The sequence below is a fragment of the Phalaenopsis equestris genome, unplaced genomic scaffold (assembly GCF_001263595.1).
Source record: "Phalaenopsis equestris unplaced genomic scaffold, ASM126359v1 Scaffold000152, whole genome shotgun sequence".
Taxonomy (NCBI): Eukaryota; Viridiplantae; Streptophyta; class Magnoliopsida; order Asparagales; family Orchidaceae; genus Phalaenopsis; species Phalaenopsis equestris.
In genome coordinates, this window is record NW_018164594.1 from 113,428 (window position 1) to 137,190 (window position 23,763).

The window sequence follows — 23,763 nt, forward strand, 5'->3', positions numbered from 1 at the left end:
CGTCATACTTTCCTTAGTTTATTTGATCGAGCCTCATCCTCAATTCTTGTGTTTATCCTTCAGGATAGATACATGATTTGAGGTACAGTGCTCTTTCATTTTAAACTACGAAAAATATGGGGTCAGTTTGATTTCATACCTCAACGTCCTTCCGAAGCACGCGACGAAATTTTAATTCCGGTGACCGACAGCTTCTTACGGACAACCCCACAACCAAACCATCCCCGAAATAACGCCGACAAGCAGCATACGATCAGTTGGAAGCCATGAAGGTTCAACGTAGCAGAGCAGAGAGCGGAAGCCTGAAACAAGGAGCGGGAGCGGAAGCGATCTCAGAGCAAACAGGAAGGAGCGAAAACACGAAACGAGCAGGAGCGGAAACCCGAAACGAGCAGGAGCGGAAACCCGAAACGAGCAGGAGCGGTGAAGCCCCTGCGATCAGCTCAAGCCCGAGGATGACGCAGGAGCAGAGAAGACGCAGCCCGGCGCATGAGCAGAGACACACAGGTAGAAATGAAGCCGACGACGCACGTCGACAGCTGCGACAACGTCGAGAGAGTTAGATCGACGAAGAGAAGTAGTGGAGTAATAACCAGGGATCGCCATGGCGAAACCCTAGCAGAGCGTGAGCGTGAGCGGGAGAGCCATATGATATAAATATATATATATATATATTAACCTGCTTAAAAAATAAGGTCACATTGATATATATATATACATATGAGGAAACAAAGTCTAAATGCTCACAGTCATAAAAATGTAAGCACACCACTATATCCATATTAAGCTATCAATATGATGACATTAACACAAGAAATAAGATGAAAAACATTTTTTATTCCAAAAAAGAGACTTAACTTTTAATAAAGCACTCCAAAATTAGCCCAAAGCAAAATATTTGTTAAGGGAATTTGACGCTGATTTGTCCAAGACATGCCCAAGTCAAAGTAGTCATCTATACAAGAAGCCCCCTCCAGTCTTAAATTGATTCAATTGATGTAACTTGGAATGCACATGAATGATCAGTGTCTCTCTCAAACATCTGACAACTCCTAATGAAGAGTCACTACCATATCCTCAATCCTTTCCAAATAAGCCAACAACTCGCACATCTCCTCGCCCCGCTGGATCCATGCCAACTGAGTGAAGAAGCTCTCAATTGCATCCAGATGATGAGGAAGCGATCTAGAGGACGTTCGAGGTCAATCAACTGCTTCCATGTGTCCTTTTGAGGGGTTGTCAGGGCGATCCATCCCGCCATCCTCACTCGAGAGTTGAATGCCCTGGCTTAGTGCCTAGTCTGCTATCAATAGTGCCCCAGTCGAACTCTTGTCTAGGCCTATCAGAGCTGGATCATCATCCAGGTATATCAAAGCCGGGTTATTCGCACCAGGCGTCATCATAATACAAAAAATATTTTAAAAAAAATCAAATCCCACAAACAAGACCAAAGCCTCTCATGTTGAGGAGCCAATTCAAATCAGATACTGCAATCGATATGGCAAGCTCACCATGGAGCACTGGTGAAAGTGATAGAAGAATACCTTAAGTCATATGAGTAACCTGTGCCTTAGTGGAAGTTTGGATGGTCGGTTTAAGAATTAAATTAGTTGGTTGAGCATTCATCTGCATCACATCGAGGATCAAATCAAATAACCCCATCTGATCCAGTAAGGGGAGTGCAACCATTCTCTTCTTCCCCACAACCTTCTTCATCTTCTCACCCTTTACGTACCCCCCTCCTTTCGCTTTCCCAAAGATGAAGTGAATTAGATCTGTGTTAGGAATGTTAGAATGAAATTTTTACATCTTATACATCATAATTCCAAAAGCATGGAAGCCGGTCAACTCAAATAAGGAAAGGTGTGGAGCAACATCACACTTTATTTATAAGAATCAAATGCGTCAAAATTAAGGAAGTTCAATTATTTAACATGCCTTATTTATAAGAGTTAAATGCACCAAAATCAAGGGAGTTCAATTATCGAATCATTAAACTAAATTGAATGCAATCAACATTTGCATTAAATTCTTTTATTTTTATCGCAATATCACTTTTAAGAAGTAATATAATAAAACAACTAAAATATGTACATTAAAAACACGATTGCACGATCTTAAAGAGATCAAACGGTCTAAAAGAGAACAGTGTAATTGAGGTCAGCCCACTGCCAGAAGATGAGACTCACCCACTGAACGAGGAAAACACTATGAGCCAAGCCAACGAGACCAAAACCAACAGAGCCATGAGGCAGACCAATAGACGACTGCATAATTTAGGGTTTAGGGCAAGCCATCTGGCAAAAAATAAGACAAAAGAGCATCCAAGCCAATCAATACAAAAAAACAGACTTGATGCAATATCTTATCTCCCAGTAGAGGCAATCCAAAGGAAGATCTAGTTCTGCAAAGCATCTTTGATCGTCCCGTGAAGGCTCCAACGACTCCTCACTAGATATCAAAGGTTGACAACAAAGTTGGATTAGCTGACCAAACCACACTGACCAACTCAGCCGACCGAGCCAAGCCATAACCAGCCAATCGATAAATCCACATTTATAAAATACCAAAAATACCCTAGTATGGACCATATCTAAATGGGGGTAAAAATGTAATATCAATATAATACTATCTCTTTTATAAATAGAAAAATCATTTCATGAAGGGAATAAGATTCATCACTGATAAGAAAAAAGGCCAACAGTGGGAATCAACATCAATCAATGATGAGCGGAGTTTTAAATTTCTTGAGAAATCTCAAAATTCTTTTTTAAAATCTCACGATCATATTTCATCCATCAACATTCAAAATTTAGAGAATGACTAACCGCATAAATCATCGAGAGAACATTTCAAATGAAATCAAAATCTTAGTGTTCTCGATACCATTAAATTTGGTTTATCAAACAACATTATCTAAACTATAAATTAAATCTCAATTAATTACAGAAATCTCACATGAATACTTAAGTGCTTTAAATTTTAAAAATTACATCAAGATTCAAACTTAATTAGATGAATTTTCTAATGTCATGAAGAACTATATTATCCTATTTTAAAAATAAACATAGGGATAATAACACATACATAATCACCAAACAAATTTACTTCAAAAAAAATTAAAAAAAAAACAAAATTAGAAAAGTACAATAACTAATTACAGAGTAAAATCCACTTAAAAAGCTAGTGAATATTTACTTAGAAATCATGGGTGGACTCGAATATATGTTCCCTACACTAGGAACCTAGTGATCTGAGAACCAAGTACCACATAAGATAGAACTCTGTAAAACACACATTATTATATTCTATCTACAAGATATGTAATCCTATATTTAATTATATTATTATTGCATAGACCAATACAAATTTTAATGTATTAAAAGATAATCATATATTAAATTACATTACTGGTAAGTTCAGTAGTTTGTGCTATGCGCATGTGAGTGATACTATAATTTCAGCAAATGACACTGAAACTGATGTGTTACAATGAATTCAAAAGTTGGAAACCAAGGGGGCAAAAAGTATCGTCAAGCTCACTAAAACCAGAATTAAAATGACCAAAATCACAAATTAAATCATAGAGAAAAGAATCTGCATCACCACTAATGAAATAAATACTGTGACAGCCTCAAATTCAACTTGGAATAGCACAAGAAATAAATATAAATTTCACAAAACCTAATTAAAAAAATTTTAAAAAAAAAGAGAAGCAAATCAGACAAGCAAAGAGTCATGGCTCACGCCAACATTGTTTGATAAAAATTGGAAACCAAATGCACAAATGATGTGTTACAAGACAACGTTAGTGACGAGCAATTGCAGTTTCTGAAGAATAGCTCCATTATGCTTTGAGGTAAAACCTTAGCCATGGAGCACAAAATTCTCTGGTCAGTAAAATACCTCAGTGGATTGATTGAAGCATGAACTTTTACCCTCCAGGTAGAGAAATGTTAATATCTGTCGTGGAATTCCTGGCATCCCGTGCTGAGGAATGTAGAGAAGCAGACCAGTTTTCTCCTCTAAATGAAGATGAGGTTGAAAGGACAGGCTTTGGGGTTGAAGAGCTGTGGGGCGCTTGCCCGCCGCTGTAGGTCTCCTCTATCTCCATACTGGACATGGGAACTGCGGCGGTCGGGATGGTGCTGGTAGCTTCAAGCTTAGGTTTGGTCTTTTGCTCCAGTTGGTAACTTGGTAAGAAGCTGCCAACCACCACCTGGAAGAACAGGCAAAGAGAGTGGAATCATTTAGATGAAATTCAAAGGTTGTCTAATCTCTGAACCAAAAATATCGAAAATTTTGTTTGGAACAATGACATACATACCACTCAATTCCCATGTATTTAAATATCTAACACGAAAGCTTAAATTTTTACATACAGGCCATCTTGCCAATGCAAGAATGGGTGTATTTCACTTTTTTAAAAGTAAAAATAGTGGTATTTTGTATGAGATAGGGAAATTTTGGTTGGTATTATTGTCAAAATCAAAGTTTAGATGGTAGATATGTAAACATAAGAATTGAGTTGCATGTACGTAAAAAAGATAGTGGGCACAAATCGAAAAGGAATTTAACCTGCACGGGACTAGCAGCGACCAGAAGACCAGCAACTCCTCCCCCTACAACCCGACCATCAGCGCTTGCCAAAGAGACGCTCATCCCGCCCGACCGACTCCTTGTTCCTCCATTTTCATTTGGAGTAAAAGACCCTGACAAAGAGAGAAGCTCGAACCGTCCCTGCAAAACAACACGAGTGGATATAATAGGAAGCCAAAATGTATGTTGAAGCTCAAATATCAAATCAATTAAAAATCAAACAGCATCTCAGTTGATTATATTAGGACAAGTGATGTTGCAAACTAAAGACATCAAATGAATGGTGCATTAAATTCATTGTGGCAAAAATCTATCCAAAGGAAATGGCTTCACTCTTCGCCAGAAAAAATTATTTCAAAGAAAGTAGTTAATGTCAAGCCTATAGACACCATACCATACTTGGTTCTCAAAGGAAAACTCTCAACATGAAACTAGGAATATCTAAAACAGAAAATTTAGTTAAGATTTAATATTTTTTATAGTTGGATAGGCTATTGACGAAGCTACTCAGATTACAAAATTATCAAAACACCGACATTACCACATTGGAAAAAAGAGAACTATGCTATGCTTTGTTTAGAAATAACTACATGAAGAAAAAAGCTGGATAAAATTCTCTTTTGTCACCCTTTTTCACCCCAAATTGCTTGCGTAGCAATACAGAACCATCAACAGGGTAACAATTAACCACCCAGAATAAATTTTATTTGGCTTCAGTAAAACCAACATAGGCATTACAAAAGCAATATAATAAAATGGTCGCAGGCGTGGACATTTTACATCTAGGCAACAAGAAAATAGAGTTAAACCAAGCAATGGCAGTATCAGTCGCTGAATGAAGTCGTGTCAGAATATAGTGTATATATCTAAACAGTAGGCAATAACTACGGATCTAAACAGTTGCTGAAGGAAGTCGTACATTTCAGCCTAGAGTATCTAACAAGCTCCTGAATGAAGTCGTACATGTCAGCCTACAGTATCAATAGGTGCATTAGGATGAACAATTATTTATGCCACAAATAGCGTATAAATTTCTCTTTTCATACATGTGAAGTCCTTGATTAAAAACCTTGTTCAAGAGTGAGATTTGGGGCAATTGGCTCTTAATCTTTCCTATCTTCTCATTTCAACAATTTTCTTATTATCTAGTTACCTTCTATTCAAGCGGTAATCCATCTTCTCATAAATTTTGATTTTTTAACTTTTTCTTATCAACTAATTACATTTTCTTCATGCTATCGACTATCTTAACATAAAGCCTTCCACACTGCTATCCAGAGTCACAACAGCCCTCAGGCTACTTATCAGATTAAGCTTACCAAGATAAAATATCTATGTCATAGCACTAACACTAAAACCTGCATATTTATTTGTGTTGCCTAAATGTGCATAGAGAATACAAATTGACATGCATTGTGTAAGCCATTAAAGGTAGTTAAGTTTTATTCTGAGAGCTTATCTTTTTTTTTTCTGAAAATGGAGTAAATGATACCTCATGAGCCCTTAGCTTATGCAGGCTAATATTCCAAAGTTTCAATGGAGTAAATTACATTGATACTTTACCCAAACATGGAAAACAACATCCAGAGTCACGCCTGAGGTAAAGGCAACTTATATTATTTTATAAATGCACATTTTATATGTATCTCTGTAATTACATGCATTTTCCCGTCCCTGTCGAATTACACAACAAGTAAATGCTTAATCTCTTTTTAAAAAGCAGAAAATTAGCATATAAAAGCCTTATCGGTCTTCTATTTTCAGTTTCTTTCCAAAGAGAAAAATTACACAATAAGTGTTTAACTGATGTCAAAATAAAAGTAAAAAGCTCTATAAAAGTAATAGGTGTGTAATACAGAAAATTCAAGCCAAGCAAAACGAACATACAATGAGCGTGTAAAACTAATTTTAGCAACAAATTTACCTTTAGCCAATGGTTTTCTTAATAATGCATTTACCTATTTATTCCATATCTCAAGGTTCAATCTTCAAGTTAAGTAATAGAATTTAAAAATTAAGAAAAAAAAGGGTGCAACAACTACATTATAAGTTCTATAGCTGCAATGAGATGTTTAGTTTAAAACCTCGTATGTTAACGTGCCACCAGAAGAATCAGGCTGCCGAAGTGTAACATTGGAAATTACGCCATTAGCTGACAAAATACAGATAGCTCGAGGCCCTTGCTGTGAAAATGATATTATCTTCATAGTAACATCCTGAAAAGAACAAGTATATTGGTAATATATTAAAAATGATGGAACTAAAAGAATCTATGACAATCTTGTGCGCTTCAGCGGTTATTAAAACTTTTCAAGGGATGTAAGTTCTGTGCAGTAGAGATGCAAGTAAGAAAATTGTGCATGATTTTTGAACTGTTGCTAAGAGAAATATTCTCTGATTTTAGCGCGCACGCGCACACACACACATATATACATATATACATATATATGTATATCTGTACATGTATCTGTATATATGTATATGTATATGTATTTATCTAGAGAGCATATATTCCATTAAATCTGAGGCACAAGTATAATTTACATCGTATGCTGCTTGATTAGCATCATACTTTGCTCCACATCCGATTAACACAAATAATTCCCTGACTGCTTAGAGCATTTAATTTGACACTTTTTTTTCTCCAATTGGATCCCTAGGTTTATCAACATGATCATTTTGATTTTCTGATCAACAGATACTCATAAAAACAACAGTTAAAAATTAGTGAGTTTAACTTAGTCCCTAAATTTATACAAAAATGAATATTATTTACCTTTTTGGCTGACTTTTAAGGACTACTTTAATGAAAGGACCAAAATAATCTTGTTAGGGTAAGTTTAGGGACCAACTTGCTTAAAAACGTTTGGTGCCAAAATATACACATCCTAAATAACCAAGAGGATCAGTCTTGCCATTTTCTCCAATAAAGTACATTTATTGAGTCCAGCAAACTGAAAGTAAACATAATTTAGCTCCTCCATGAAAAACAGTTGAAGTATTACCTAAGCTTCTATCGGCCCTAGCAATTTAAAATCCCAATTTTGACCCAACAAAAAGAGCAGTTTTCATATCTATATCTTCAAGTGACGAGATCCTTGATTATATTTACAATCATTATAGATACCAAAATTTGTTTTTACATTGAGCAATGAGAAAACAATAGACGAAGAATGTGATTTTTCACTCACCTCAAATGGCCATGAGCCTTATTAGTTGTTCGACGTGAAGCTGAAATTCTAAGGTTGTTCAAAACAAAAAAAAGTTTGTTACTATGATCAATTTAAAATTTGAATTTCTACAATTTTGGCATTGAATTTGACGTTATGCATTTTATTATTGTAGGTGCCCATTATTTACATGCCTATGACGAGGTTCAATTAATAAACTTTTCAATTTTTTTTGTTCTTTCTGTTGCCTATTTGGGGGTGACCATATCAGCATCAGTGCACCAGATTCTATCAGAACTCCACAGCTAAGCGTGCTTGGGCGAGATTAGTATTAGGACGGGTGACCAGTAGAGGAGAAGCTTTGCAAACTTATCAACTTAAGACTTGTATGAATGTTATAACTAAATTGTCCTAAAAAACTAGAATTTGAAACATCCACAATCATAGAAGATAGGTTTGGATAAACAAAATTGATCTGTCACAAACATTTTTACATCCACCAAGGGATGTTGTTCATATTATTATAGGTTACCATGATTATATAATTTAAAAGTTACTCAATTTGGAAAGTCTAATACTTAAAAATTCCAAACTAATAGAGAAAGAATAGTTATGTAACCAATATAACCTAAGATAAAATATGAGCCTATCCAAAATTTAACTACAAATTAAGTGATCTATGTTAAACCAATAAGCATCTGAGATAATGAAGAGGGGCCAAAAGGTTTTGATTTATCTTTTAATAGCTAATGGGTTGAATGATGTTCATACCTAACATTGCAAATTTATCAAATAATTTAAGCAAATATTAACTAATTTTCAAGGTATTTATCATAATGGTCTTCCTAATGAATACTGTCACTGAAAAATCATATATCATTCCATTTATTCAGTTTCTGAATCATCATTTCCTATTTTACCTCATAAAAGATGAATCCAGCTGAATATATTGAGCATACGAGACGAATTGATGAATTACTTGAGAAGAGCTTTATAAGTGAAAGAATGAGCCTTATGTTATACCGGCTTTATTTACAACTAAGAATGATGGAATATGGAGTATGTGTTTGGATTATAAAGCCATCAATAAAATCACCATTAAATACAAGTTTCATTTATCTCAATTAAGTAATATGCAGGATATGCTAAATAAAGTTGCAATATTCTCTAAGGTTGACTTGAGAAATGATTAGCATAAAGTCAGATGAGTAAAGGCAAAGAGACGAATACTATTTTAAGACAAAAACTAATTATATGAATGAATAACAACATCTAGGATATTTTTAGACTTTATTGTATCTAATAAATGATTGAATGTTGATTCTAATAAGATTACAGCAAAAAATGAACAGCCAAAAGTTAATAATATACAAGATACTTGTAATGTTCATGATTTAACCAAAATTTATAGATTCATAAATGGTTTAGTGCACTTCTTATTCATAAGAAAGGGGACCTTAAATGGATTAAATCTATTAATCTTTCCTGTGTTGAGAACAAAGAAAAACTTATAAATGCTCCAGGACCCTGCATCCCTTTCATAGTGCACTTCTTATTCCACCAACCAAAATAACCCCTTAATGTAGTTCTCAATGCGTATGATTTGACATCATTTCATTAAATTGTTAACAATTCCTTCAAATTTCTATCTTCCCACCACTTTTTAAATTAAGTTTCAATTTTTTGCCAGATAATTCTATACAACATTTTCATGAAGCTATTTTGAATGAAAATTAACTGCACTACAACTGGTGAATTCCAAAAAATATCTTTTGCTAGCATGACAAGACCTATGCGTAATAACTCATAGATTACTATTCAAAAAGAACAATTTTTAGTTTTCCTTGCAAGATGAATACTAAGCGCTAAAATAGTCGGTGCATTGTCCAAAGCCAACATATTTGATTGAAATCCACGTGTACCAAAATGCCAAATAAAATTGATTTAAGAAAGTTATTTCAGTAATTATATTTTATTTATTTATGTATAATTCAATTTGAGGTATGCTTATCAGAATGAGATAAGTCCATTTTATTACTGAATTACTTAGATTGTCTAATAGTATGGATGACCAAAGTCTGTTGTCGCTGCCATAAAACTCAAAGTGTTATGTCTGAAATTTAATTTTATTATTTATCCTTTTTCCTTATTAGGCATAAATTCACATTTCCATTAGTTTGTTTTGCCAAGATTACTCTTCCCTTTAACTTCCTCTATTTTATTTACCTATCCATTTAGTATTGTAATAATTTCTTCTTTGCCTACCTTGTATAAAAGCTATTTCCACGTTTGTTGTGATTTCTAGCTTTTCTCAGTGAAATTAGGTTTTGTCAATTATCTAGCATCCTCTCTCTATCACCATCTCATCCAAAGATCATCCAAAGAAAAAAAAAAAAAAACTGCTTTCTTATTCATGCAAACCAAGAAACTTTATGAGCCATATGAAAAACTATAAGTAAAAACTAAGATGCACGTAATAGATTAGCTTTGATTTAAAAAAAATTTGATTTCCGCTATCAATCTTGTATGCCTACTTCAAGAATTTTTTTGGTTTCTTCTTTCAAATGCATGACAAAACCTTATACGCAACCATCCAGGAAAATTATCTTCTCATATATCAACATAAACCAGAATTATTTTACCTTAGTGATCACTTTCCATTATTTAGTTTCTTCAAGTATTTTATTATTGGCTGGATAGAGTTATTTATCAAAAGTAAATATATATATATATATATATATATATATAAATTAATTGTTGATTTTACATGGTTCAAATTTATCGTTGATTTCTTTATATTTATTCAATTGTTACACATTAATAAAGATCAAATTGTCATATGTTTTGGTTAGTATCCAAAAAGGTTATTTTGTATTTAATAGTCATAGATATATAAATTTAACTTTTTGTGTGTATTTTGCATTCATTGTATCAACATAAATACAATAGTAAACCTAAAACCTAAACTATCTGGCACTAAGAAAATTATTTAGGATATTATCCGAATATATCAATGAGAACACCATCTTGCTCTACATCTTTCCTAAAACCCAAAAATAGCAAACGAGGATAAATTCAAGCTCATGTATGCTTTTATAGTTGACTATAACAATCATATACTAGTGATGTTAGAGCTCATATTAAATTGAGGCATATGTTCTCAAATAATTAAGACTTAAGATTCAAGTGGTAGGAAGTCAAGAATATCAACAACCCACAAGAAAAATACCTAATGCTACTACATTTACAACTATAAGAAATTATAAAATAATTATGAGTAAAAATTTCCATCAGAAAGGAAAAAAAAGGCAAGAAACCCCATTGAGTGCCAAGGAATGCCAATTAGCTACTTAATTGCTAAGGAAGAAAAAGGGAACCTACTTGTAGGTTTACACTTAGTTGTCAAGCTTCGAGATTTATAAGATCTAAAGTTAGTGCTTTTTATACAGGCCCTCATTATTTATAGAAGCTTCCATGCAGTAACCATTCATAATCTATTTTCAATGACTATTATGCTTAATTGGTTGATTAGAGCTTCACGTCAGTTGCAAATCTTAAATGACCATTAAAGCCACCTCCACTTCCTGTGCCTAAGTGTTCAAGTCTAGCGTTGGTAATCTTTTTATGCTATGTGAAGGCTATCTAGGAAATGTAAATAAACCCATGTCACTAGAGACGTTTAAAATGATCAAAGTCATCTATTTCCCTTTCACATGATTTTAGTGTTGAAATAATACTAGGAATCTTTTTTAGGCATACATCTTATAGTTTCCCCGTGTTTTATATAATTTCTCAATACCTCATGCTATCAATCATTCTAGAAAATCTCAAATAATTTTCCGATCAGTAATGTGAAGGCAATAATCACAAATTTTCATCAAAATTTCTGAGAAAGTTTAACATAAATGAGCTCCATATCATAGTTCACAAGAACACTAAATCAAGATGTGTCTCAACTTAAGGGCACATACAACAATGTTTTGAAAAAATATGATGAAGTGATAATTCAGAGTTTGCTCCCTTTAGACTTTAACAAGAAAAAATATGCACCAAAAGGACCAATTCTGAAAAAAATAGGCCATGGTTCAATCCATGTAGAAAGAATTAAGAGCAATAGGTTACATAACAAAACATAACATAAGAAAATATTGGATTACATGTCTAAGAGTTGTACAAAATATCAGTTTTAGAAATTTACTATTTCAGTAGATGATAATATTCCCTTCCAGATATATTCTAAATGCAATAGCCCAACAAAATTTTAAACATTTTACTAGTCTTGAAAAATTTATTGATGTTACATAGGTTACAAATATAAAATAAAAGCTTATGCTACCCATAACACTCACAAAATGAATGCTATAAATTTCTATGTGAAGCTCCAAGCAAGGTCATTTTTTATCTTCTATAATATAAAAAAAGAACAAAAAATTAAATTATGAAAGTGTTAGGGGAAAGTTGTAATATCAACATTAACCTTATTGCAACTATTTGAAGTCGACTTTATGAAATCTAGTTCATTCATTAATGTTAGGTGCAACACAAGGTTTAAACTTTTGGGTATATCCTTTTTTACACAAATTCAAGCCATACTACTGTTATGTGCTTTTCTTTTAATCCTTCTACACTCGTAGCATAAGCTCACTTTATTTATGCATTGTTTTGTCTCAATGGTTGTTTTTAAAATGAGATTCAAGTTTAATATAAAAAGTGAAAAGATTTGATACAAATGGAGATAATCGGAACACATTTATTAAATGATTGAAAGCTTTAATCCAAGCCTGATTGATTGTACATGAAAGCATCAATTTGACCTAAGTTCTACTAGTTAACCTACAAAATAATAAAAACTAGATAATGAGTTTGAGTTTCTACTAGGACAAATAATCTCTTGTTATATAGTTCATCAAATTATAAGGTTGATCAAAACTCCATTCAAGCTACAAATTTTCATGTTAGGCCAATTTGTGTACATACAATAACTAAAGTTTACTCGTAAGTGTCATAGCTTTAATAACTATAACAGCCAAATATTCTTCCAAATATTATTTCACATTCTATCTTTCCTAACTTTCTCAAGCATTCATCTTACCATTCTCATTTCTACTGCACTAAATCTAGCTAAGTGTGGCTTCTTTGCCATACAATAATTTTATCTATAATACATAGCCTGACTGCAATTTTGTAAGGTTTATCTTCAAGCCCATATAATAATCTCTTATTGCATAATATCTCCAGCACTTATTCATCTATAAACAGAACTATGATTAATAGAATTATATCCCTATCTATATAATGTTCGTTTGTATCCTTGATTGAAGATGGTTAAACCTCATATAGTTACATATCATTTAAATTTCGAGAAATACTGACCATTAATTAATTTCACATCCACTACAGGGTCATATAATGTACAAAATCTTTGCTCTACGAAACCTAAGCCCCTTGACTTCTAAGAAATTTTCCATAAAACAAATCACAAGTAAATATGTAAAGTCTGCTTACGTCTATAATGATAACAAAGAGCAAAAGTGTCAATACATATATATGATCATAAAAATTTTAGGATAAAAAAAAAAGAATGATATCATACTAATCAAACTAATTACAGATAAAATGGCTAATCAACTCTGCAGATATTCACATATAATGAAGAAGTACAGACAACGAACATTTTTAGCTATATTACAATACAAAATGAACATCCATGAAGAAGAGCTCAAGTAACATTTTTAATTCTAGGAAAATATATAAATATGTATAATTTAACTGAATTGAATATATTAACAAAAGTTAACACATCAATTTAGGAAGATGATACAAACCCATAGAATTTTATACAGAAATTAGGGCAAACAAATATTTTCTTCAATAACACAAATAACACAATCAAAATAAATAAAGATAAGCACCAACGATTTGAGAAGTAGGCGATCTCTCCCAAACACTAACCCTAAGTCTCAAGACAACAATCTCATCATAACCCTATCCCGAAAATATGATCCCTATTTATACCCCAGAAGAATAAATAACAAAATACTAAATTACCCATAGGTGCCTGTGTAACATTATTTCGCACCCAAAAAGACATCTTGTCCTCAAGATGGGAAAAAATGAAATTATTGTTGGATCAAGTTGTATTGCTCTCACTCAAACTAACTTAAGAGTCTAGCTGTCATTGGCAACACTCGATTGAAATTAGTGACGTGTCAGACACTGCATGAGGAATGTGCCTAATACATAGTTTGAAGCATCTGTCTCTACAATGAAAGGTTGACTAAAATCCAAAATGTCTGCACTGGTATACTCTTCATGTCCATCTTTAACTTCTCAAAATTCTGAGTTGTCAGCTTCTCCCAATGAAAGTTATCCTCCTTCATTTTCTCTATCAACGACCACACAATCAAATTACAACCCTTCACAAACATTCAGTAGTATCATGAAAGTCCCAAAAATTCTCTCAACCTTTTCAAGGTCTTAGATAGTGGTCACTCCAATATAGTTGCTACCTTCGATGGATTCGCAGACCCCAAGGTCTTGCACATACTAGGATCATCGCAAAGCAACCTTATCATGTCTCCCTCCTGAATGCTTTGCATTGTCCAAATCAGTCCCTTACAAACGCTCTTGCTCACCTCCACCTATCTCATTCCCCGCATTACTTCTGAATCGCCTTCAGCCTGGAAAGTTTTTGCAACAAAAGACACTGACACGGTTGGATGCAGCCCTCTGCAGCAGTCACACCCACCGTGGTTTCGTGCTCCAGGCTGAAATCCTTTAAATAGATATTATCTAGCCCCGAATCGCATGTCATCATATTCTGCCCGTTGCCACTCGTTCCAAACCTGCATATATCATGCAATACCCTCAAGATGTTGCCGCTCAAATCTGCTTTCGAGTCCTTCGCTTGATCCCGCCTACTTGCATTTGTTTCAACCTTTCAAATGTCGCACTATTTCTTTCATGTGTTGTCACTCGCTTCCGTACCTAACTATGTTGCTCAATCCCATGACAAACAATCTTTTGTGAAATTCCATAATCTTCTTCATTATTTCTTCCAGGACTGTGAATCTCCTCTCCATCCTCCCCTTCACAAACGAGGGTTTACCCTCTATAGACGATAAACATTTTTTCATTTTCAATCTGACTTGGCTCGCTTCTCCCTCTAATTTCTCCTCCATAGCCTCTATATGCTTGGCTGACATTACTCTTTGTACGGTTTTGGAACTCCTTCAATTCTGCTGTTGGCTTCCCCGCTGTCTCAAATCGTGACCGCATCATGTGGCCGGTGGCTTCCTGGCTGTCTCAAATCGCAACCTAATCACTGTGATCCTGTCATGGCCCCTGTATTGCGCTGTGATGCTTCCCAACTAACTAGCCACACTGTACCGCGCTACGATCATGTCATAACTTCCCAACTAACACTTATCACGACTATATTGAACGGAGGCAACACCTGTATGCGAGTGCTTTGTATGCCACGATCACTTCTACCAATCACGATCTCATCCCTTGGTTGGTTTCCAAGGAGTGATGCAATCCCTTCGTTGGCTTCTCAGACGCGATCCTTTATTTGCTTCAATTGAATTGATGTGATTCCTGAAGCCTTCTGCGCAGCGATCCCTCCACACAGATTAGGGTTAAACAATTCATGCCTTGTAATCGGTGACATTCCCATAATCGAATGTTCTGATACCAATTTGATACAAACCAAGAATATTTTCCATAGAAATTAGGACAAAGAGATATTTTCTTGAATAACACAAACAAGACAATCTGAATTCATAAAGATAAGCACCTACAATTCGAGAAGTTGGCGATCTCTCCCAAACTTAGGAATCATTAGTGGTAAAAATGCATACCCCTACATGTCTGATGAAAAAATTTACAATAGCTAAGGTTTACGGAATCATAAAATATTAATGCTTCGAAAGTGTGAAGAAAAAACATTTCAAGTTAACAAACATAATCGTTTAACTTACAACGTATTTACGTTTGGCTTCAAAACGTGTCAAAGCGAGTTTGCAAACAATGTTGTCAAGGTTTTGAGCCTCACTTTAAAGCACATTAAAGGAATTGAATTTTATGGGAAAAATTGCAGCCTTACAGTCAAATCTTTTTATCTAAAGAATATTTAAACCATTGGCAATGTTTGTGGGAAGTGAAGTCCTGTTCAACATTATCTTCAAGTCTGAGATGACAAGCCCCAACTTCATGTCCCAATGATATAAATCATCTAACTAGCGAAGGAGCCTCCTTTACACCTCTTAAAGATAATTTCTTTGCATCTTTTGATATGGGAGGCAACCTTTGTTGTAATATCAAAAAAAGTCATTCTCGTTAACGTCCCAGGCAAGATTGTGGTGAGGTAATTTTCTCACATCTTATTCAGACATCAAGTCTCCAAAAACCAATCCCAAACAAGGGGGGTAACCTTCATTGCAAAGAGCGCTTCCTTAGAGCTCCCTCACCATATTAGAGTTTACCTTCAATTGGATTAGGAAGCTAATCTCTTTAAGGTTCGATACATGGGTTGTTGATTTTGCAAGCTCGTATGAAAAACACCCCGTCTTGGGAGGGCGACAAATTCAAAAGCAACTAACAAGTTGTCAAACATCATTGTTGAGTATAACTGCAATAGTAATTTTAAGAAAAAGTACAATCCAACTTGACATATGACATAGTTTCGAGAAATGCAGAATGTTTTCTGACACCTCATTTTAGGCTTAATCAATCACAGGGAGACTCGATTCAAGCTCTTCCAACACAGACTACTGTCGTCAAGCAAGAGCTTTAACCAATAGTCTTGGACAAGTCAAAAATGCTTGATGGATTCTCATTGAATTCATCCATTACAGGCTATAGTAGTCAAGCGAATGCGCTTCAACTAACAACCTATGAAAGGTTGAACATTCATAGTGGCAAACAAGGTCTTCACTCATACCCCTAGAAACGAGCCCAGGAAGCAAGTCTCAATAAAAAGTTAGTAGTGGATATATTCATAAATAGAAAGACCTCTTGAGGACAAGTGGCAGAACTCCACTCATTCCCCTAGAAGACGTACCCAGGAAACAAGTCTCGATGGGAACTTAGTAATGAATATATTTCTGACTAGAGAGACCCCTTGAGAGTAAGTGGCGTATAAAAAATCCATTCATACCCCAAGAAGACGCGCCCATGAGCCAAGTCTCGATGAAAACCTGGTACTGGATACACTTCTAACTAGAAGAATTCCATGATAGCTTGTACTTGACAGTGTCCTGCTCAAAAAAACTTCAAAAGGCATAAACCTTAAAAGACACGAATATTTGAAGGAATAAATTTCAAAAGGCACAAGCTTCAAAAGGTACATCAAAGCAAATATACTAATTTTGATTGCAGATTTCAGTACTATTTGAGAAGCAAAAGAATCTTAGAAAGCATAAGCCTTAGAAAAATTCGATGTCAACTATGCTCCTACTACAGAGACAAGGGAATCAACAATAACCCAAAAAGTTGGGCGATAACATCCAAGAAGAGGGTCAACCACAATTCAGAAGAAAAAACAAAAGCAACATTAGAAGCAACATCAAATTTTTACTAAGCAAACAAAAGAGAGACATACATGCAAGCACATTATCACCGTATATAAATGATATATCAGGCGATTGAAAGACTATAATAACCAACACACATTGGTACACAAGCTATAATAAGATAGTAGAAATAAAAATATCAATCCACTACAGCATCCTCCTCATCATTGGGAGGTCCATGACTTCATATTTTCTTCAACAACTAAATTCTCACCTGAAAAGCCAGTAAAGTCTCTACAATCTGACCAAGGATTTGTTTGTATTTTTGTGCTCGCTAATGAAACGATCGATCTTTGCACGCTCGGTCATCCATGCCATCAAAAAAGGGTCAGCTCATCTTCAAATGGCGGCAGTATCGCCTCCTAAAAAATCAGGTACTTCTGCCAACTTTTAGAGGGCGAGATTCTCCAGATATCGGTATCACAACAAAGCGGAAAATTTTCTAAAAATGCGCAACAAGGAGGCTCAATGTTTTCTTCACGAAGAGTCCCTTCTATAATGCATGGCGAGAAAACTCCAAAATTATCTTCACGAAAAATCCCCTCAGGAATGCGCAGTGAGGAGACTCCAACTTTTCTTCACAAAAAATTCACTCACGTATGTGTTGTGGGAAAAATCAAATCTTCACGAAGAATCCCCTGTTGAAGGTAAGAAAACTCCAACTTTTTTAGTGAAGAATCCCCTTTGAAATGTGCGACGGGAAAACTCTAATTTTTCGTCACGTTGAATCGCATGTAGAATGCACAATTCATAAACTAAAGACTGCCCAATTTTCATTTGACTCATGAATCACTAACATGGTTGCATTTCGTTCACCAGATTGCTCCTGTCTCAGATTACTAACATGGCCGCCCGCTCTTTATGTCCCCATATCATTTACATGGCAGTCTTCCGTCCTCCTCACTTCCACTTTATGCCATCCGATTGAAGCCAATTTTGCTGTAGCAGTCGGCCTCAGCCTTTGGCTGTCGGTCGGCCCCTTCGCCGCCGCTGCCTTTGACCGCCACCACTGACCACCGACCTCCACCTCTGGCTCCCCTCCTCCACAGCCTTCGGTCGTCGCAGCCAGCATACAACTTCAGCATTGCGCGCCGCCGCCAGCGCCAGCTCCACCTCTGACACCACGAGTCATCGTCATTGCCACCACGTCACTGCCGCCACGACCACCACCTCTGCTCTCCGCCGCCTCCTTTGGCACAACTAATACGCCATCGATAAATTTCATTATCCAGCATGGCTCTTGAGAAGTGAACAAGGTTCTCGAAGTAATTTTTTAGCAATAAATGTTCAAACTCCAATTAAAAATCATCCAAAACATCGATTTCAGCAAACTTACAATTAAACTAATCTGCTCGACGAGACCGACTTGGCCTCAAATAAAGCCCAAATCGAGTCGTTATGCAATTCTGGAAGAATTTAGTGCCAAATTGAAAGATCAATTAGATTGCAAACCTGACAAGTTTACAGTCAAATCCAAAGTCTCAACAAGATGAATCCATCCATCCTACAATTGCTCAATTATGATATCATTAAATTATTCAAATGTTCATAGAATGTCGACAAATAAAAGAAATTTTTTTGAGCCGTCAAAAAGAGTGATCTGAATTTTTTATTTGCAGAAAGACATCTCTCAGACTTCATAAATAAAGCCCTACGAGAGAGGACCTAGACCTTAAACTAGGGGAAGCCCGAGACTAAGAGAATGAGTTGAAGCAAAGTGTCATTTCTACACCAATGATCCGATGAAATTTTTTCTCTCCTGCAGCCGCCGACCATAGCCAAGAAGTCTTGAATGCCAGAAATTTTGATCACTTGCAACTAAAACATTCACATAAGTTGTAATCCATTGCAGACCATTAATTATTAATCATCTGAGGAAAGAGGCTTTTGCTCATTTATATTGACTATCATACAAAGACATTTGATTCTTATAATGATCGATTATTTCACATAATGTATAGAAGAAGAGGTAATCCCCAAGAAAATAACCACAATTGTTTGAAACTTTATTAGGACTGACAACCTGTGTTGTTATTGGCTTCCATTAATCATCATCAAATACATTAGCCCCTACTTTGCAAACAAAAAAGATAAATAATTCTAACAAATAATAAGAAATTTGACTCATTCGCCCATGTTCATAATCTCAGAAAGAACAAACCAATAGAAACAACTAATAAACTCAGTCTTAATCTTCACACGATGAAAATTGAAGACATTAACAAAAGACTGGACAAATTGTTATTTGTCACTTTATTTACTTTACAAACTATACAATCCTTAGAAACATAGAAAGTATATTTTCTCCGAGAAAATGGTGCAAAAGCTTCACTACTGATCAGTACAACTTATCTAGCCAAGGGGTGTTCACCACTTGCACCTTCAAATAAAAATAAGAAAAGTAAAAGTTCAAAAATATCAAAATGAAGAACCTTTAACCTTCAAATAGAAATAGCTAAAATAATTTAAAAAGATTAAAATGAAAAGATTCTCCACTGTTATCTTGATTTACTTGAAGAATAATGAAATCAAGCATCACACCATGAAAAAAAACTTAAAGGTGGGTTATAAATTACTATTACATGAATGTACGGAAATGCATTTACAAGTGTAGATCTCATCTAGAAAGTTGATAAAGTAAACTTGAAAAGCATTTACAACATCAAGTGTGAACGTGAAGAAATATCATACATTTTTTTCACATTCTTCATGCGTTCAAAGATTTTACATCATATTTCTTTCTTTACTGAATTTTAGGCTTATCAACTCTTATCAACTCCGACTCCAATCCTAGGTTTATCAAGTTTATCCTTCTCTTGGGACCAATTTAGTAGAGACACCAACTAGATTCAATACTCTCTCCTTATTTCATCTCTCTAATTGTGTTTAAGTCTCAAATTCCACAAAACAACCTTGGATGAAAATACAAGGCTATATTCTCCATTCAAAATTTTTAATATTTTTTTGCAACATCATAACTCTCGAAGTCATTCGTGGCAAAGAAAAATGTAGATTAGATTTAAATGAATCTACCGCAATGTTTTATAAAACTACAAATGGAAATAACTTCTTGATTATAAATTGAAAGTTTTGTCGTTGTTTGTACATAAAATAAATTAAAATTATAGTTAAAATGGAAAAAAAAACATTAAGAATTATTATCTTAGAATATTTGTTGTTTCTTAAAGGATAATTTTATATAATTGTAATAAAACTAACATACAAAAGAGATTCAAGTTCCTAGCAACAAAAAAGTTTGAAAGTTAAGTTGAGGTTACAATAAATCAAAATTTTAAAATACATGTAAAATAGAATAAGCATAAAGCAAAAAGTTATTATTGCAAAAAAACAGTGAGAGAAGCATTTATAGATAAAATAGTAAAAATATGACTATAGGATTTAAGCATGTGCAAATAAATGCTAGTAATTATGGTAAATATAACCAATATGAAATGATTTAGAAAGAAAGGTGGACCAATATTAAAATAAGTATAAGAAAAAAAAAAGACAAGTGAAAACAAATTTAGCGCTATAAATGAACGAATGGTGGTGGACCTACAAAGCAGCCCTCAAGCTGATGGGATAAAACATAGCATGATGATAAAAAGAAAGATGTCCAGCAAATGAGGTCACCATTGCATCAAAGAATTGAGAAACTTACAGAGGATCAAGACCACAAATTAAATTAGTATGACATGAAAGACAATTACACTACTTTTGCTAAATGTATAATGCAGCAATATGTAATGGGTGCAGAAAAAAAAAACAAAAAACATACATTTCAACTGTACTTCAACATCCTAAAACTTACCTGATAAAGAGAATCCAACATAAAGTGTGCCAATTTGTTACTAGTAAAGCTAAAAACGTTGCAAGGTAGCAAAACTTCATTTCATGTGGAATAAGTATTCTTATTAGATTTAACGAATTTTAAAACAGAACTAGCACTCATGTTTCGTGCACACAGAATGACAGAAAACAAATAACAAATAAAAAATAAAAAATAAAAACTAACAAATAATAACAATCAACACTATCATAGAAAAGAAATTAGTTAAAATAACTTTGCAGGCTTTATTTAATGCTTACTATTAGAATTATATGCTCCACTAATCACGCCTCACCTTTTAATACAATATAGAAATAGAATAAATATAAAGCATAGAAAAAAAATACAGAAATTTATCAAATCAGTTAAACATACCTCACCAGCTGCAACAGTGATTACATGTGGTGTGAAATTTGCACCAGCAGAGCATGCGACCATCTCCCCTGCAGCAAGAAAAACCATATTAACTAATCTATAAATCTTAGTGGAATCCCAGCATAAAATTTTTGCCTTATGAAATTCATGCCAACAAAAAATTCAAGACACAAAAACAGTTGGGCATTGAACTAATATTTATTTACCCAAAAAAAAAAAAAAATCAGATTTTATTGCTTAGCATGTGGGCGAGAAACAAGATGTTGGTTTAACTTCAACAACAAGAGACTGTCACGTGATCACAAAAACAACACTACCACCAGATAGCAAGATCATAGATAACTACAACAAATAGGCCCACATAAATGACACCTGCATCCGAATCAGATTCCACATCCAATATATTGGGCTGACAATTTTTTTCGTCATCCCATTGATGTTTCTTAACAACGATCTAATTACAGGTCAAATTAGGTTTAAAGCTAGCTCCACAAAAAGATGGATAGAGAAGGCCATAAAAAACAGACTGCTCATAGTTGTATAAAATGATGACGCAGCGTGATCCAGATTCCAAGCGACCAAATCAACCCAAAAAATCATCTTTTAAAAACGAGAAAGAGCTTCCTTCCAAAAAAAAAAAAAAATTTTTTTTTGGTATGACGAGCGAAAAATCCCACATTTTGATTTGCGTTCATTACAATAATCTTCCAACATCAATCACTGGCCACTGATCCTTTCGTAGGAACATCCGTAGTTGCAGATCTGAAAAACCCAGTCTCATACAGTGGACCCACGCACCCATACAAAGTTCCAATGGCTATTTTTCTCAGACGTGGAGACAATTTAATAGTAATTGTTAGAAATTGATACTTAGTATACTCCCAATTCCGTGGTGGGAGCAAAAGGCCCAACTGACCTTGCGCAACAACGACTATCCCAAACCTCAAAGTTGAAAGCAACGCTACCCGATGCGAAGGGAATGGGAGAGGGAAGATGGAGACCAGTGACAAAGACACAAAATAAGGGCACGGCACGCCAACAAAACAAATAAGAAGCCGCAAAGTTGTGTAGTTTCCAAAAAGTTCCAAAGGCCAAATTCAACCAGAATTGGCACAAGTAAATAAAATAAAACACCAAAAAAAGCTCGAGATTCAGTAAGAGAGTGTGTAGCAGTAAATCACAGTTAAAATTTACAAGCAGAGATGGTAAAGTAAGGATGTCAGATCTCGAACCTATGCTCCCAAGGAGGTGAAATAGAAACATAGCAGATGGAATAGCAAAGGGCGGAAGCAATGATGGTATTACCTAGCGATTCCAACTCGATGCTCGGCTGCTGCTTCGTCAAGAAACCACCTGGCCGCCCTCTACCCCGCTTCATGGATATCACCGCCGGCGCCGAATAGTCCCCCGGTGGCATAGACGCCGAGATCGGCTTAGGGTTCAGCGGCAGCACGCTTCCATCTGGTGCGTATTTCCTCGGCCTCCCCCTCTTCTTCTTCATCGGCCCAATAAGCGGGCCCGACCCAAACGGTACTACAGCAGAAGATAGAGCTGTACTCTCACGGGCTGCTGCAGCGATGGAGGAGGTCCCGTCGCCGCCACCGCAGCGGCAGCCTGCGTTCCCGTCGCCTGAGATATTAGCGAAATAACTCCACCGCCGCCCAGACTAAGGCTATCCGCTCTTGCTGCACCTGGCACCGCCGCCGCCGCACGCGGGGGCGACTGGAAGCTCAGGCTAGCCTCCGTCACCTTCGTCCCCATCCCAGCGGCAGGCATGCCTTCCCTCCCCTCCATACAAAACCATAAAACTCAAGAAAACCAAAACTAGGAAGTCGGATCAGCTTCAGCAGTGTAAACAAGCCAACTCTACCATCCGATTCGAAACCCTACAGCTTCAGCCAGCTCCCACCATTAGAGCAACATGGGCGGAGGACCGGAATCTCGCAGGATAACTCCTCACTACATCCACTCTACTATCTGAAAGGTAAACCAACTATGAGTCAGAAAACCGCCGTTCTCTCGCCGGAAAACCGCTCACGTTCTGGATTCAGGGACTGCGACAAAAGCTGTGAAAGAGTAGAAGGGGGAAAGCAGGGAACGACGAGTTTGGGAGCCGAAATTAATTTATCTTTTCGGTAATTAAACAATAAACAAGTAAGTAATAAAGTAAAATAATATTTATTAATTAACAGAAAAATGGAGGGAATACTTTATT

General features: G+C 35.3%; 1 protein-coding gene across 1 annotated transcript; it reads right to left on the reverse strand.

Annotated features, from left to right (window-relative positions):
• Positions 1-3,615: 3,615 nt before the first annotated feature.
• LOC110021927 (AT-hook motif nuclear-localized protein 1) lies at positions 3,616-23,214 on the reverse strand. The gene is made up of 5 exons (XM_020720653.1): positions 22,854-23,214; positions 21,549-21,616; positions 6,684-6,815; positions 4,579-4,740; positions 3,616-4,219 (listed from the first exon to the last, which is right to left on the reverse strand). The coding sequence occupies exons 1-5, from the start codon at positions 23,047-23,049 to the stop codon at positions 3,935-3,937; spliced, it is 843 nt and encodes a 280-aa protein (XP_020576312.1). The 5' UTR covers positions 23,050-23,214; the 3' UTR covers positions 3,616-3,934.
• Between the last annotated feature and the right edge of the window lie 549 nt (positions 23,215-23,763).